We start from the raw sequence: 15,637 nt of genomic DNA on the forward strand, positions 1-15,637 counted from the left end.
GGTCCAAGACAGCGATGGAGAGGGCTGGCAGAGAGACTGAGAGACACCAAAGGAAAGCCAGAGAGAAAAACAAATCTCTGATTTATTAAAAAAAAAAAACCCAAATTGGTACAAATCCCTGAGGGGTCACAGGGAACGGGCCCACCCTCTCAGCACAATGGGCTGCAGGGTGGGCCCTGACCCCCAGCACCCCCAAGGCAGGAGGGGGAGACACTCCCACCCCTGGCAGTGGGGGACAAGGCACAGGCAGGTACAGGCAGGTGAGGGGGAGCCCCCCCAATGGAGCAGGGTCAACTGAGCCCCCCGGGGGTGGCCCTGGGAGCCCCCCCAATGGAGCAGGGTCAACTGAGCCCCCCGGGGGTGGCCCTGCCCTTGGCACGGGGCACGGGGGCCGGGGTGGCGTGAACCGGGTGCTTGAGCTGCAGCAACAGCTTGCTGCCCTCCATGGTGGCACCCTGGGGACAGAAGGAGATGGCAGGTGGCACGGGGACAGGTCCCCTGCAGGGATGGGGTGTCCCAGGGCCACCCGAGGGGTAAGGGGGGGGTCCACAAGCACCCCCAGCTCACCTGCATGGCCCTGAAGGCCTCCTCGGCCTCCGCCTTCCCAGAGAAGTTGATGAAGGCACAGTGGCGTCCTGGGAGCAGCCGCACGGAGCGGATCTCCCCGAACCTGGGGGGTACAGACCCCCAAATGTGGGGGGCAACAGTTAGAGATCCCAAAATGGGGAGGCGAAGGGTTAGAGACCCCCAAACCTGCAGGGTGGGAGGGTGAGAGACTCTCACACATGCAAAGCAGGTTTAGCAACTCCCATCCCAAAACCAGAGTGAAACACCCCCAAATCTGAATGGGGGAACAGAGACTCCTAAACCTGAAGAGGAACAGTTAAAGACACCCCAAGCTGTGGAATAGAGACCCCCAAACCTGGGGGTGGTGTGTGAGTCAGAGAATACTGCCCAAGCATTCTCTGCAGCTCAAAACCACCAAGAGAATGAGGGCAGGGACAGAGCTGGGGAGCTTGGGGTCAGCAGGGCTGTGCCAGGGGCTTGGGGTCCTGGAGGAGGAGCAGTCCTGGGGGTCACTCACCGGCCAAAGGCACCACGCAGCACCTTCTCGTTGATGTGGGAGGTGACATTGCCCACCCAGAGCGGGAAGCAGTCCCTGCCAAGAGCCATGCTGGTGTTATCAGAGCCTGCACTCCCCCCATCCCCAGATCACCAGACACCCATACCTGGCAGGGTGGCTCGGTGGCAGTGTTGGGTGGCCACTGGCCACAGCAGGTCCCTGTCCCGGGTTTCTCTTGGGGGTCCCTGCGCTGCTTTCCTTCACGCTTGTGTCACCTTTGTCCTGGCAGCTCCTGGTCGTCCATCCCGCTGCCGAGGGGACAAAGGGGTTCAGCGCCCACCGGGGACACAGGGATAGCCCCGGGGTCCCCCCCAGCCCACCCACCCCCGTCCCTTACCAGGGAGACACAGCGGCTCCTTCGCCTTGAGCAGGAAGGGGACACTGCCAGGGCTGCCACACTGCTGTGAGGGGACAGGGCTGAGGCATGGGGGGGTACAGCAGGACAGGGGGCAGGGGCTAGGGGGGTTGGGAAAGGGGGTCTCACCTGCAGCAGGGCCCGGCAGGCCTTCAGCTGCGTGGCTGCCTCAGTGTAGGCCCCGTCCTGCCGCAGCAGCTCCTCGAAGGTGTGCACGGCTTCGGCGTAGCGCTGGGGGCCAGAGGGCACCTGCAGCCCCCTGCCTGGCCCCACGGGCACCCCACAGCGCCCACCCAGCCCAAATGGCACCTCAGAGCCCCCTGCCTGGCCCCACGGGCACCCCACAGCGCCCACCCAGCCCAAATGGCACCTCAGAGCCCCCTGCCTGGCCCCACGGGCACCCCACAGCGCCCACCCAGCCCAAGTGGCACCTCAGAGCCTCACTGACACCCCCAGCCCATTAACACCCTGCAGCACCCCCAGTCTGCTGCCCAGTCCTCCCAGCCCCAACTCACTCCTAGTGAAAGCGGCCCCCCTGCTCAGCCACAGCATCCCTACACCCCTCCAGTTCCCCAAAGCCCCCACCCAGACCCACTGGCACCCCTCAGCCCCCTCCCCAGCCCACCAGCACTCCAAAACCCCCGGTTTGTCTGAACACCACAGCACCCTGCAGCCACTCTGCAAACCCCATATTCCCTCCTGAAAGCCATCGATCCCTCACCCAACCATGGCACCCACCTCCTCCAGCCAGCCCCACAGTCCCTGGAACCTCCCCCCAGGTACCTGGAGCCCCTTCAGGGCCTTGCCCTTGCGGAAGGAGCCCTTGGGCCATCCTGGCCGCAGCGCCAGCGCCGCCTCCGCATCCTCCAGCGCCTCCTTGTAGCGGCCCAGCTTCTCCAAGCAGTACGAGCGGTTCCCCAGGAGCCTGCGGGGATGGGGGTGTCACTGAGGCCTGCCCCTCCCACCCCACGACCTCTGGCTCACCCCAAGCCTCTCTGCTCACCGGTGCTCCTGGGGGTTCAGCTCCAGGGCGACAGTGAAAGCCCAAACGGCCTCGGTGTGCTGGCCCATCTGGGCTGCCTCGATGCCATGGCCTGAGGAGGCCACACAGGGCTGGTTAGTGAGGCCACAAGGAGGGATGGGCTCCTAGCCCAGCCCCCCTGAGCTGGGGAGAAGCAAGCAGAGCCCCCAACACCCTCCCCTCGCCCCTCTGGGGGTCCCTACACTGACCTGCAAGCGCCAGGCTCTGCTCTACCGTGCTGGGGCTGGGCGGCCTGGGCTGGAGGGGCTGGGGGGGCACAGGTCTCTCCACAGGCTCCCCACCCCCCTTCTCTGGCACCTTCCTGCTGGGCTCCACGCTCTGTGTCCCAGGGGAGCGGTCACTGCCTGGGGGTGGCAGCCGGACCTTCGCCTTCTCCCGTGCTTTGCAGACAAAAGTGCAGCTCAGGTCCAGCTCCTCCTGGGGAAGCAGGGAGGGATGGGCAGGCAGAGCCCTGCGACCCCTCAGGCACAGATGGCTCCTCTGTAGAGACCGTCCCTCACCTCTGTCACTGCCGTGTCCTCCGTCTCAGGCTCCCCCGAGGGGTCTCTGGAGTCCCCAGGGCATGGGGAGGGCTCTGGGCAGCATCCCTCATCCTCAGCACCATTTTGGGGGGGCCCAGTGCCTGCAGGGCCACTTGGGGGGCTCTGCAAGGAGAGGGAGCGGGTGAGGCGGTGGGGCTAGGGGGAGATGGCCAGCCCCCACCTCTGGGGACCCCCCAGAGCAGCAGGAGGGGTCCAGACTGGTCACTCACTGGGTCAGTGTTCTTTTTGTTCTTTTTGTTCATTTTCTTTTGACCCACTTTCTCCTGTTTCTTCCGGTCTTTTTGTTTCTGGAAAGGGATCACACGGACCCATGAGCAGATGTCAGGCAGAGAAATGCGGGTCCCCCCAATCCCACCAACCTCAGCCCCCCCAGCTCAGGGACCCGCTGGCAGCACCCCAGGAAGAGGCAGTGACCCCAGATCCCCGTGACCCTTCCCAGAGCTCACCCACCTTCTTCTTCTGCTTCTTCTTCTCCGCCTTCCTCTTCGCCCGCTCCTCCTCCGCCACCAGCTCCTGCGCGTTCCTCTCGGCTTCCTGCAGGAGGGACGCCCTGAGCCAGGGCCACCGGCTGGGACCCCTCTCGTGATGCCAACCCGGGACCCCCAGCCCCCGGGGAGCGGGAGGGGCGGCGGGGCCGTTCCCCACCTCTGCCGTGAGCCAGGTGTGGCGGGGCGTGGGCAGCCGGTCTAGCCGCGCATCCAGGGCGGTGGGAGAGCTCCGGGGGAGCTGCGGAGACGGCTCCCAGCACAGGAAGGACTTGCGGAAGCCGCAGTAGCTGTAGGGAACGGAGCCCTCCGCGAAGGGAACGTCCAAGAACTGGAAACCTGCGTCCAACTCGTCCTCATCGTGATCCTCATCGTCATTTTCATCATCATCGTCATCCTGCAGCTGGTAATAATCCACCCCGGGCTCTGGCAGGAGAACGGGCTGTGTAAGGAGCAGTCCCAGGCACCGGAGCCCGGCAGCCCCGGCCGCACTCACCGCCGTCCCAGAGCAGACACACGTCCCCCGACTTGTACTTGATCACCGGCGGAGAGGGGCCCTGCGACGCCACCGAGAAGTCGCCGAAGCTGGACATTCGGTGCCGGGGGCAGAAGGGTGCTGTGGGAAGCAGAAACAGCCTTGAGCCGGCGGAGGCGGAACCGAAACCGGGCCGCCACCGGGCCCCGCTCTGGGCTCCCTTCCCGGCGTCCCCTCGGCCTTCCCACGGCCCGTACCGCCGCTCCAGCCAGCGGGGCCGGGCGTGCAGCCCCAGGGGCAGGCAGCGGGGGCAGGCCCGAAGCCGCAGCCGCCCAGCCCGGGCCCGTCCCGTTCCCGCGTCCCGCCCGAGCCCCGCATCGCCACGAGCCGCCGCCGCCGCCGAACTGCACCACGGGCCTACCGGAAACACGTCACGGCGCCGCTTGAGGCCGCCCCGCCGCCATGTTGGATGCGGGCAGGACGGCGGCCCGGAGGGCCCGATCCGAGAGGAACCGGCGCTCCACATCCTCTCCCTCCGTCCCCGCCTGCCCCAAGGCCGTGGGCTCTGCCGCCCCCCGCCGCTCGTCCTGCCCCTCACGCCGGGCTCCTCCTGGCGACCAATTTGGCCCAGCCCCCCGGATTAGCGAGGGCGCGGCCTAAGCCTCTTTGCTGCTGCCGCCGCCCCCGGCATGGCCCGGCATGGACGCCGGCGGCGCTGAGCGGCGCGGCGGAGAGCTTTGCCTGCAGGTGAGGCCGCTCGGGGCAGGGGGGGCTCGGACACCCCTCGCGGGGCAGCGGCGGGGCCGGGCCGGTAACGAGGTGGGCAGGGGGGCACCGGGCCCGGGCAGTGCTGCGTCTCCATGGCAACGGCACAGGGGGCGGGGCGGGGGTGTGGCCAAAAGTGGCGAGCCCTGAACGGGGGCGTGGCCACGGCGGGACTCGGGTGGGTCGTGGCAATGGGCGTGGTCAGTGATTTAGTGGGCGTGGTCATGCATGGCCCCGCCCCTCGCCCCGGCGCGGGGGTCCTAAGCCCCCTGTACCCCTCCAGGTGGGCGAAGCCGGTCTGGGCGGCCTCATTCTGCTGCTGCTGACGGCCCGGCCGGGACCGGGCGATGGGGCTGCCCGCGGGGAGCTGCCCGAACCCGGTGAGACCGCCGGGGACCGCAATGGGGTGTGGTGTTCTGGGGGGCTGCGGGGATCCTTATAGGGTGCGTGGCCCTGGGGGGAGTGTGGAGAACCCTAATGGGGTCTAGGGTCCTTGGAGGGGGGCACTGATGGCATGTCACGGGGTGTGGGGACACCAAGGGTCTGTGGCATCCTGGGGGACTTTTGGGGAACGTGACTGGGTCCTGGCGGTGTCGGGGTTAGGGTGGCAGTGGGGCAGTGATGGGATGATGTCTGCGGGTGCTGCCCCACAGCGAGGTTCTGCTCACTGGGCGTCCCCACCCTGCACCATGGTCCCTGCCCAATGCTGAGGGTCCCGTGCCCCCCAGGCGGGTCGCGGGGGACCCTGGCACGCTCCTTGCAGCGGGCAGAGGCCATGCTGCGCAGCGTCACCCCGGGACTGCGGCGCCTGCTGTCCCCGCGCTCTTACCGGCGCAGCGACGGCGACGATGACGACGACGAGGATGAGGACGAAGCAGCGTCCGTCGTGGTCCCGTTGGAGCAAACCTTCCCAGGCCTGCGCCGCTGGCTCTGCGTCTGGGAGGACCCTCGCACTGAGACTTTCCTGGGGTACGTTCGGCCCCATCCCAGCGGCGCCGGTGACTTTTCTGGGGACGCCGCACGGCAGCGCGTGGCGGAGCGGGGAGCGGCCCTGCACGCGCTGCTGCAGCACCGCCACCAGCTCCGCCTGGCCCGCGACTTCACCCGACGCCTCAAGGCCTCCTCCGAATTCCTGCGGCGGCTGCTGGCGCTGCCGGGGCCCGGAGAGCCCGGGAGCCCCTCGCCGGCGCTGCGGGAGCTGTGCCTGGAGCTGCGGGCACACGCGGGGCACTGGGCCGCGCTGCTGCGGCGGCTGCGGACGGACGCGTGGCTGCGGGCGCTGCCGCAGCGCCGGGGCGAGGCCGTGCTGCACATGCGGTGGGCGCTGCTGCTGCCCGCCCTGATGGCCACACGCCTGGCCGGGCAATACATCGAGGGACGGCTGCGGGAGCTCGGCCGCCCTGGCACGCCCGCCCTGGCCTCTGAGTGCCTGGCTGACCTCTTCCAGGGGCTGGAGTTGTACAACCGCGTGGTGCAGGGGCTGGCGGAGGAGCTGGGCCCCGAGGTGAAGGCTCCCAGCGCCTTCACGGTGGGCGGGGTGCTGCGGCTGCTGGCGGCTGAGCGTGGCCGGGCCGTGGCCCAGAGGCTCCAGCCTCTCCTGTGGCCTCAGAATGGGAACATCAGGGACGGACACGTCCGCTGGGAGGACGTGGTGGTGCCGTGGCCACCGGGGCACGACGCGGCGGAGACGGGCATGGGCACGGACACAGAACCTTCCAGAGCAGAGGTGCCATCGGCGCTGGCGGCTGAGCTGCAGGCAGTGTGCCAGGAGGACGAGGAGCTGATGAAACACGTTTTTGGGGCGCTGGTGGCCTCAGCTGACAGCCTGTGGCAGCCAGTGCTGTCAGAGAGCCCCGAGCCCCCGGGGCTGGTGCCAGGACTGCGGCCGGGCAGTGCAGGTGGCTGGAAGGCCGTGCGGTGGCTGGATGCCGCCCGCGGCCCCGCGGTTGCCACACTGAGTGCCCGGTACCACCTGCTGCTCTGGGAGGCTGTGGGCACCGTGCTGGGGGACATCCCCGGCACCCCTCCTGCCACCCCCAGTGCCACCCTGACCGCGGCGCGGGAGCTGAGCCGTGCACTCGCTGTTGGTACGTGGGGGTGCAGGGGGTGTGGGGGCTCCCTCAGGGTGTCCCCACCCTACCCTGACCCCCCCTGTGTCCCCACAGCCCGTGTGCCCCCCGAGTGCCAGGAGGAGCTGGGGCGGCTCTGCCTGCGCCTGCTGTGCCGCAGCGTCCTCTGCAGCTGGGACACGGGTACGGGGGGCTGGGGGAGCACAGGGTGGGGTACAGGGGGTACAGGCTGTGCTGCAGGGCGTGGGGCGCTCGGTGGATGTGGGGTGAGGGAGCAGGGCACGCTGTGTGAAGTGTTGGGGATGGGGTGTGGGGTGGAAGCAGGAGATGTTGGAGCATTCTAACTGTTTCTCCTCTAGATTTTACCCGTGCTCTGGGCTCAGGGCTGTCAGACAAGTGCTTGGAGGCTCCAGGGGGGCCCCCGGGGCCGGGGTGCAGCCGCACGGCCCAGCAGCTGCGGTGCCTCTTCCCAGCCCTGGCACTGGCCCTGCGCTGCCTGCGCCTGCTGCCCGCCCGCCCGCACGGTGAGAGGGGTCCGGGTGGGGGGCAGGTGGGTCTGTCTGGGGATCCTCTCCGTGCTGACCCCCACCCGCAGCCCCCCCCGGGGGTCTCTCCCTGCGGCTGCAGGTGCTGGCCCGGTGCCTGGCAGCGGTGGCGGCCGCCCACGCGTGGCTGACGGGCCGGGCCGGGCGGTACCTGGCGGCCTGGGCGCTGCCTCAGTTCCTGCTGCTCACCCAGGGAGACCTGCAGGTACGGGGGGCACAGGGGGCACGGGGCTCTGGGGGGACACGAGGGGGGCTGGATTCACTCCTCCTGCTCCCCTCCAGGTGCTGAAGGCAGAGGCAGAGGAGTTGATGCTGCAGGTGAGCGGGACCTTCCCAGAGCGAAGGGACATTCACGGGGACAACCCCCCTGAGCCACTCCCCAGCCCGGGATCCCCGTGGGAGCTCCAGCTGTGCCGGCAGATCCGAGACGTGGCCAACAGCATCCAGGTATGGTGTGACTGCAGGCTTGAGCAGGAGGATGTCTGTGTCACCCGGTGTCACCCTGTGTCATCCCGTGTTCCCTGTGTCCCAGCGCTTCTCCGGGGACGTGCTCTGGATGTTCTCCACCAGCTGCAAGCGGCTCTCAGCCGAGATCTTCGACCAGACGATGCCACTGGGCCGGCACTGGCGGCTCAGGCCACGCGCTGGTGGGTGTTGGAGCTGGGGGGATGCGTGGGGTGCTCGGTGGGGGGCTTCAGGGGGTCACTGAGCTGGGTCCCTGTGTCCCCCAGAGCTGCCCAGCTCCCCCAGCGCGTATGCAGTGGCCGCGGTGCAGGCGGTGCTGGGGCAGGTGCTGCAGGGGGCCCAGGCCCTGCCCCACGATGCCCAGGTGCCCACCCTGGCACGGGTCACCACGGCATTCCTGGAAGCCTGGATGGATCACATCCTGACCCGCCGGATCAAGTTCAGGTACTGGGGATGGGGGTCCGCAGCTGGTGGGCAGTGCCTGGGGTCCCAGTGAGGTCCTGGGGGTACCACAGACAGTTCCAGGGGTCGCAGAGGCAGCTCCAGGGGTCCCAGAGGCAGCTCCAGGGGTCCCAGAGGCAGTTCCAGGGATACCTGTGGCAGTTCCAGGCATACCAGTGGCAGTTTCAGGGGTCCCAGTGGCAGTTCCAGGGGTCCCAGAGGAGTCCTGGGGGTCCCAGAGGCAGTTTCAGGGGTCCCAGAGGAGTCCTGGGGGTTCCAGGGGTCTCAAGTGGCATGTTGGGGTCCTGCTGCTGCTGCCAAGGGTTCCAGTGGGGGTCCTAGGGGTCCTGGTGACAGTGCCAGGGGTTCTGTGGGCAGCTGTGGGGGTCCCAGTGGTGGTCTTGGAGGTCTGATGGCAGTGCCATGGTTCTCCCAGAGTGCTGTGGCAGTGCCAGAGGTTCTGGTGGGTTCCTGGTGGGGATTACAGGGGTCCCATGCTCACCCTGACCCCCATCGCAGCCTGCAGGGTGCCCTGCAGCTCCGGCGGGACTTCGAGGAGGTGCGGGAGCTGGTGTGCTCCGAGAGCTCCGGGCTGGCTCCCGAGGCCCGGCAGGCGCTGCGGGCCCTCTGCGTCTTCCGACACACGGACACGGCCGTGCGGTGCCTCCTGCAGCAGCCCGGGGGGCTGGGGGGGCCCCCCCGGGGCTGGGGCGGCCTCCGGCGCTGCTGTGAGAGCGGGGTGGGGATGGGGTGGGGCAGGGTGGGGATGAGACAGGCGGGAATGGGGTGGGATGGGGTGGAGATGGGATGGGATAAGGTGGGATAGGAACAGGAAGAGATTGGACAAGGATGGGGATGGGGATTGGAATGGGGATGGGGACAGGAACCCCCACCAGGAGCAGGATCTGATATCCCAGCCTATCCATCCCTTCCCAGGCTCAGATGAAGGCACCCACCCCCTGGAACCATCCATGGATCCTCTGCCTGGTCTGGACCCTCTGGAGGGGCTGGGCCCAATCCCAGGGACCCCCCCGCCGGCTCCGGAGGCCGATCTCCCGTCCCGTCCCGAGTCCCCGTTCCCGGGCAGCCAGCAGCAGTGGCTGTCCCTGCGGCTGCACCGTGCCCGCCGCTGGCGTGTGCCAGGGCTGCCGTGTGTTGGGAACAGCCCCGAGGGCTGAGCTGGAATAAACCTGGAATCACCATTGCCGTGGTTATGTCTATATGGGATATGGGGTCTGGCATCCCTGGGGTGTGATCCTGGGATTCCTACTGGGACCGGTTGCTGGTGGGCAGAATCAAATTGGAACTTCTGTGGGGAGGCTGGTGGGACTGGAGAGTCCTGGAGGGGCTGGGGGTGCAGGGTGGGATTCCCCTGGGGGTCCTGGAGGGGCTGGGGGTGCAGGGTGGGATTCCCCTGGGGGTCCTGGGGGACGCTGGGGGTGCAGGATGGGATTCCCCTGGGGGCCCTGGAGGGGCTGGGGGTGCAGGATGGGATTCCCCTGGGGGTCCTGGGGGTCGCTGTGGGTGCAGGATGGGATTCCCCTGGGGGGCCCAGAGGGGCTGGGGGTGCAGGGTGGGATTCCCCTGGGGGTCCTAGAGGGGCTGGGGGTGCAGGATGGGATTCCCCTGGGGGTCCTGGGGGTCGCTGTGGGTTCATAGCTGGGGTTCCACAGTGCTCCTAGGGAAGCCCGGTGGGGTCGGTCCATGGGGGTCATTTGGGTATCCCCAGAGGGTTGGGGAGAGCAGCAGGTATAACATAAAGGACGTGAGGAGGGTGGGCTGAGTGGCAGGGCCGCTCGGGGACACGCTGCGGTGTCCTTGTCCCCTCGGGGCCAGTTCGGGTTCCGCGGGGTCCCCGGGAGGACCGAGCCTGCCCGCGCTCCTCCCGCCCGCCAGGGGGCGCTCGCGGAACAGGCCTCGCCACAGGTGGCGCGGCGCTGACGTCACGAGCGCGACAGCGCTGATGGCGGGCGAGCGGCGGCGGCGCGGCGGGGATGGACCGCGGGAACGGCCCCGCGAGCGGCTCCGGGACCGCGACCCGAAACTGCGGCAACAGCAAAAGCCGCCGCGAGGCTCCGGCCGGGGTCGGACGGCGCTGGCGCTTACAGCGGCGGCGGCAGCGCTGGCGCTGGGTCTGGCGGCGGCGGTGGCCGAATGGAACCGGTGGAGCGAAGCCTCCCGCCTCGTTACCCCCCACCCCGCGCCCCCCGCCGTCCCCCCCGGCTCCACCGGGCCTCTCGCATCGCCCACCTATTTCTGGGGCACTTACCGGCCCCACGTCTACTTCGGGATGAAGACGCGGAGCCCGCGCGCTGTCGTGACCGGTGAGGGGCGCGGGGGGCCCTGCCCCGGCCTGGGGCTCGTCCGGCCCCGCTCCCACCCCGAGAGCCGCCCGTGACACCTCCCCGCCCCTCCAGGACTGATGTGGCTCCAACACGGCGGCAGCCTGAGGCACACGAGCGAGCAGAACGATGGCGTGTCGCGATATGGCTGGCTGATGCACGACGGGGAGAATTTCGGGGTGCAGGAGATCCGCGATGAGGGGCTGCTGCTGAGAACCGAGTTCGTGAAGCAGCCGGGGGGAGACCATGGCGGGGACTGGAGCTGGAGGGTCACGGCGAAGATGGAGGTGAGGAGACGAGAGAGGGAGATGGGTTGGGATGCCGGGGAGCTTTTTGTCATCCTCCTCTTCCCCCTTCCCAGGGCAAGGGCCCGGCCCCACTCCTGTCCCTCTTCTTCTACGTGGCCACAGACGGGCAGGGGACGCTGCGGCCGGTGCTGGAGAATGGAACACGGCTGGCAGCCGTGGCAGGGACAGCGGAGGAGCTCGGGGACTTCACCCTCACCTTCCTGCCCCCCACCGGGGAGGGTGGGGAGGGGCACAAATATGCCAGGTGAGTGGGCTGCGGCCCCCAAACTGTATCTCCTCCATCCTCACCATGCCCTCTCCATGTCCCCACTTTGTCCCCCACCCCTGACTCTCGTCTCCCTCACAGCTACAACTTCCTGGCCGCGGGGGTGCCGGGGCTGCACCGTCTCACCGACCTCGTCCGGCAGAGCCTCCGCGAGAGCTCCGTGTTCTCCCCACCGGGCCGACCCCGCCGCCGTTTTTTTGGGGTGTCCAGCACTGGGGGCTTGCCTGGGGAGCCCCTGCGGGGGCAGCTGCTGCTGCACCAGGTGACGCTGGAGCCGCCGGCGGTGCTGGAGGTGACGCTGGAGTCGGGCAGCGCGGCAGGGGCGCGGCGCGGGCGGCTGGCGGGGCCGGCGCTGAGCGCGGCACTGGCCCGGCACACGGCTGCCTTCGAGCAACGCTTCGAGGACACCTTCGGGCTGGGGGCACGGGGGGTGTCCCTCCCGCAGCGCCGCTTCGCCCAGGCGGCGCTCAGCGAGATGCTGGGCGGCATCGGCTTCTTCCACGGCCGCTCCCTGCTGCGCTCGGAGCGCCGGGAGGAGCCGGTGCCCGGCGCCGAATCCATGCTGTTCACGGCCGTGCCCTCGCGCTCCTGCTTCCCGCGTGGCTTCCTGTGGGACGAGGGCTTCCACCTGCTGCTGCTGGGCCGCTGGGACCCCGCGCTGGCTCGCGACATCCTCGCCCACTGGCTCGACCTCCTGAACGTCGACGGCTGGATCCCGCGGGAGCAGATCCTGGGGGACGAGTCACGGGCCCGAGTGCCCCCCGAGTTCGTGCTGCAGCACAGCGAGACGGCGAACCCCCCGACGCTGCTGCTGGCGCTGGAGCGGCTGCTGCCCGACGCGCCCCTGCCCTACCTGCGCCGCCTCTCCCCGCGCCTGCGCGCCTGGTTCGAGTGGCTGAACCGCACCCAGGCCGGCCCCGAGCCCTTCACCTTCCGCTGGCGCGGCCGTGACGCCGACCCCGAGCGCTTCCTGAACCCCAAGACTCTGTCGTCGGGGCTGGACGATTACCCCCGCGCCTCTCACCCGTCTGCGCAGGAGCGGCACCTGGACCTGCGCTGCTGGATGGCGCTGGGCGCCCGCGTGCTGGCGGCGCTGGCCGAGCGCCTGGGCGAGCCCGCCGCGCCCTATCGCGACATGGCCGCGGCCCTGAGCGACAACGACTCGCTGGACCGGCTGCACTGGGCGCCTGAGCTGGGCACCTTCGCCGACTTTGGCAATCACAGCGCGGCCGTGGCTCTGCGCTGGCACCGCCCGGCCCCCGTGCCCGGCCGGCCCCCGCCGGCCCCGCAGCTGCGGCGGGAGGTGCGGGAGGCGCCGCGGCTGCAGTTTGTGGGCGCTTTGGGCTACGTCAGCCTGTTCCCGCTGCTGCTGCAGCTGCTCCGAGCGGACTCCCCGCGGCTGCCGGCGCTCCTGGGCTCCATGCGCAACGAGAGGCAGCTCTGGACGCCCTTCGGGCTGCGCTCGCTGGCCCGCGACAGCCCCTGGTACCTGCGCCGCAACACCGAGCACGACCCCCCGTACTGGCGCGGCTCCGTCTGGGTCAACATCAACTTCCTGGCGCTGCGGGCGCTGCGCGGTTACGCGCAGACGGCGGGGCCGCAGCGGGAGCGCGCCGCCGAGCTGTACCGGGAGCTGCGCCACAACCTCGTGGCCAACGTGTTCCGGCAGTACGAGGCCAGCGGCTTCCTGTGGGAGCACTACCGGGACAGCGACGGCGCCGGGCAGGGCTGTCACCCCTTCGCCGGCTGGTCCGCGCTCGTCGTGCTGGCCATGGCTGAGGATTATTAATGTGGGGGTGGTCCCTGTGCCCCCCCCTGCCTGCCTGGTGTGCTCAGGGCCAGGGGAGGTGTTGGGGGGCTGTGCCAGAGCTCCTCTGCCTCCCCTGCAATAAATCTCGGTGACTGCGGCCTCCTGCCAGCTGTGTCACGGTGTCACGGTGTCACCTTTGCTGGCCCAGGGTCACGCTGGTGCCCCCTGTGCCATGAGGGGATGTTTGGCCCAGTCCCTGTGCAGTCAGGGGTCACCATGCAGCCCAGCGCAGCCATCACAAGGGGCGATGGTACTTCCACATCTCTTTAATGGTGAGAGGATGCCAGGACCACCCACCCCCACGGTCTGGGGCACCCCCGGGCGATGGGGCCCCCCTGGGCAGCAGCACCGGGGTCACAGGGGAGGCCCCACGAGCAGTTCAGAGGTGAGGGGGCTCCGGCAGGACCCCGCCACACTGCAGGGTGGGTGGCAGTCGGGGCGAGGGGCCCCCAGGGGCTCCGTGATGAGTCCAGACCCCAGCTGGGGGTCCTGGGGGGGGCTCAGACAGGCAGCACAGGTGAGTTGGGCCCCCCACCACCCCCTGGTTCCCCGCAGCCCTCGGGCTCACCCTCCTCTTCCTCTAGGCCCCGGCCCACCTCGATGCCCGAATCCCCCGTGAGCCGCCGGTGCCGCCCGGGGCAGCCCCCGAGCACCGCTCTGCCCCCCATATCCTCCATCCCCTCGGTGTCGGAGCAGGGGCGGCCCTCGGCTTCACAGAAGTCCGGGGGCACTCGTTTGGGGGGGCCCCCGCGGGCCGGCGGCTCCTCGGGCAGGGGCAGGTCCCAGCTGGCACCGGTGCCGGTGCTGCTGGAGCCGCCGTCACGGCCGGTGCTGCCGCCCCCCGGGCCCGGGCCAGGCTCCGGGTCCGTCTCGTCGGTGCCCGGTGCCGAGAGCGAGGAGCTGCTGGGGGAGGAGGCGCAGGAGCAGCCGCAGGAGCAGGAGCTGCAGCCCCCGGAGGAGCCCGGGGACAGTGAGGGGCTCCCGGGGCTGTAGGGCGGCGGCGGCGTCCCGGGGCGCTGCGCCACTTCCTCGTACGCCGGGAGCTTGAAGGAGGCCAGAAGCCCTGAGGGGGGAAGAGGTGGGGTCAGGGGGACATCGGGGACACGGGGAAGTGGCACTGAGAGGATGGAGATGGAGGGCACAGCTCAGCACTGGGCAGAGCTGGGGGAATGGGGGGCTCAGTGGGATGTGGGGGATGGAGCTGGAGAGCACAGCCTGGGGCAGGGGTGGGGATGTGGGGCTGGGGGCGAACATGTGGGGCAGGGACAGGGAATCCAGGATATTGAGGGGTGGCCCAGGGGGTCTCGACTCACTGAGATCCCCCATGAAAACGGTCAGGCACGAGGGGCTGGGGGTCCCAATGCACTGAGGAGCCCCACGGCGGGAGGTGGTGCTGGCAGAGGCTGGGCTCGGGGGTAGGGGGGAAGTTGAGAAGCCCCTCACTCACGGAGGTCCCCCGAGGACGGGGGGTACTGGCAGGCACCGTGGTAGGCGATGAGGTTGATCTCACGCTGCCGCTGCTGCTGCTGCAGGCGCAGCTTGGCCCGGCGGTGCCGGAAGGCGCAGCAGCAGCTCAGCAGGATCAGGATGGTCCAGAGCAGCCAGAACCCTGCGGGAACGGGGGCGCGGAGCGGGGGGGTCACCCTCACATAGAGCCCCCATTCCCATGGAGGGGGGGGGGTCTCACTGCAGCCCCCAAATCCTCCCTCAACCCTCAGAGCCCGCCCCAGCTCCCGCAGGACTCACACGGAACCCTCACCCCGACACATCCCTAACCCTGACCTTCCCGAGCCGCGGGACCGCCCCGGGGAGTCCCGGCTGGTCCCGAGGCCGTTGAGCCCGCCCGGAGCCCCGGATCCGCTCGGTTCTCCGCGGGTCCCCCCGCACTCACACCACAGCTCGTAGTAGTAGGTGCAGCAGCCGCTCTCCCCGCAGCAGTGCCCGGTCTCGCACACGTAGGGCCGGTTGTTCACCCCCGGGCAGAACTCCCGGGCCTGCGGGCACGGCCGCACCGTCACCGCGGCCCCGCGCGCGGCCCCCCCGCCCCGGCCCGCCCGGTACCTGCGGGTGCTGCCGGCCCAGCAGCGCGGCCCAGGCCCCCTCGGCGCTCCCGGGCCGCTCCATAGCGCCGCCGCCTAAAGCCCGCCGCGGCCCCGCGCCCGCCCGGCCGCGGCCCCCGCCGCCCGCAGCAGCCGCCGCCGCCCCGTCGCCATCCCCGCCGCCGCCATCGCGGCCCCCGCGGCCGCCGCCGCCGCCCGGGCCGGGGCCGTCGCCGCCGCCATGACGCCCGGCCCGAAATCCCGCCCCCAGGAGCACCGGCGACCAATCAGCGAGTGCTCTGCGGGCGACAGCCAATCGGCGCCGTCACCGCCGTGCGGCTGCAGCCAATCGCGCGCCGTCTGCCTGAGCCTCACGCCCAACAACAGAGACAAAGGAGCCGAGCCCCGCCCCCGCAGTGATTGGCAGTCCCAACGGCCAATCGGAGAGACAGCACCGCCCTCAGATGCTGATGGACAGCTTCGCTTTCCAATGGGGGCTCAGCCCCGAGCTCGGCGGAGGGCGCGGCTCCCGGCCCGCCCTGGGGTGGGCACTCGGCACAGCGCGA

The 15,637-nt window shown here is 69.9% G+C and overlaps 4 protein-coding genes across 6 annotated transcripts; 2 read left to right on the forward strand and 2 right to left on the reverse strand.

Moving 5' to 3' along the window:
• Window positions 1-66: 66 nt before the first annotated feature.
• Window positions 67-4,583, reverse strand: TTC31 (tetratricopeptide repeat domain 31). Of its 3 annotated transcripts, none has more exons than XM_058838358.1 (15): window positions 4,444-4,583; window positions 4,044-4,163; window positions 3,708-3,973; window positions 3,513-3,596; window positions 3,272-3,349; window positions 3,021-3,164; window positions 2,709-2,937; window positions 2,482-2,572; window positions 2,262-2,403; window positions 1,608-1,709; window positions 1,461-1,524; window positions 1,230-1,371; window positions 1,085-1,159; window positions 568-670; window positions 67-455 (listed from the first exon to the last, which is right to left on the reverse strand). In XM_058838358.1, exons 2-15 carry the CDS (start codon window positions 4,138-4,140, stop codon window positions 342-344), a joined length of 1,731 nt encoding a protein of 576 aa, XP_058694341.1. In that variant the 5' UTR covers window positions 4,141-4,163; window positions 4,444-4,583; the 3' UTR covers window positions 67-341. The 3 variants fall into 3 exon arrangements, with proteins under 3 accessions (XP_058694341.1, XP_058694340.1, XP_058694339.1); XM_058838357.1 differs by lacking the exon at window positions 4,444-4,583 and adding an exon at window positions 4,280-4,437 and having other exon boundaries at window positions 1,461-1,521; XM_058838356.1 differs by lacking the exon at window positions 4,444-4,583 and adding an exon at window positions 4,280-4,437.
• Window positions 4,584-4,627: 44 nt separating this feature from the next.
• CCDC142 (coiled-coil domain containing 142) lies at window positions 4,628-9,509 on the forward strand. Its single transcript, XM_058838355.1, has 11 exons — window positions 4,628-4,769; window positions 5,071-5,167; window positions 5,516-6,874; window positions 6,953-7,039; window positions 7,216-7,380; window positions 7,452-7,606; window positions 7,684-7,848; window positions 7,934-8,048; window positions 8,133-8,310; window positions 8,827-9,035; window positions 9,244-9,509. The coding sequence occupies exons 1-11, from the start codon at window positions 4,722-4,724 to the stop codon at window positions 9,483-9,485; spliced, it is 2,820 nt and encodes a 939-aa protein (XP_058694338.1). The 5' UTR covers window positions 4,628-4,721; the 3' UTR covers window positions 9,486-9,509.
• Window positions 9,510-10,243: 734 nt separating this feature from the next.
• On the forward strand, window positions 10,244-13,131 carry MOGS (mannosyl-oligosaccharide glucosidase). Its single transcript, XM_058838677.1, has 4 exons — window positions 10,244-10,631; window positions 10,725-10,936; window positions 11,011-11,201; window positions 11,304-13,131. Exons 1-4 carry the CDS (start codon window positions 10,271-10,273, stop codon window positions 13,009-13,011), a joined length of 2,472 nt encoding a protein of 823 aa, XP_058694660.1. The 5' UTR covers window positions 10,244-10,270; the 3' UTR covers window positions 13,012-13,131.
• Window positions 13,132-13,282: 151 nt separating this feature from the next.
• On the reverse strand, window positions 13,283-15,329 carry WBP1 (WW domain binding protein 1). The gene is made up of 4 exons (XM_058838678.1): window positions 15,094-15,329; window positions 14,924-15,026; window positions 14,480-14,641; window positions 13,283-14,095 (listed from the first exon to the last, which is right to left on the reverse strand). The coding sequence occupies exons 1-4, from the start codon at window positions 15,154-15,156 to the stop codon at window positions 13,533-13,535; spliced, it is 891 nt and encodes a 296-aa protein (XP_058694661.1). The 5' UTR covers window positions 15,157-15,329; the 3' UTR covers window positions 13,283-13,532.
• Between the last annotated feature and the right edge of the window lie 308 nt (window positions 15,330-15,637).

Source organism: Poecile atricapillus, chromosome 4 (genome assembly GCF_030490865.1).
Source record: "Poecile atricapillus isolate bPoeAtr1 chromosome 4, bPoeAtr1.hap1, whole genome shotgun sequence".
Classification (NCBI taxonomy): domain Eukaryota; kingdom Metazoa; phylum Chordata; class Aves; order Passeriformes; family Paridae; genus Poecile; species Poecile atricapillus.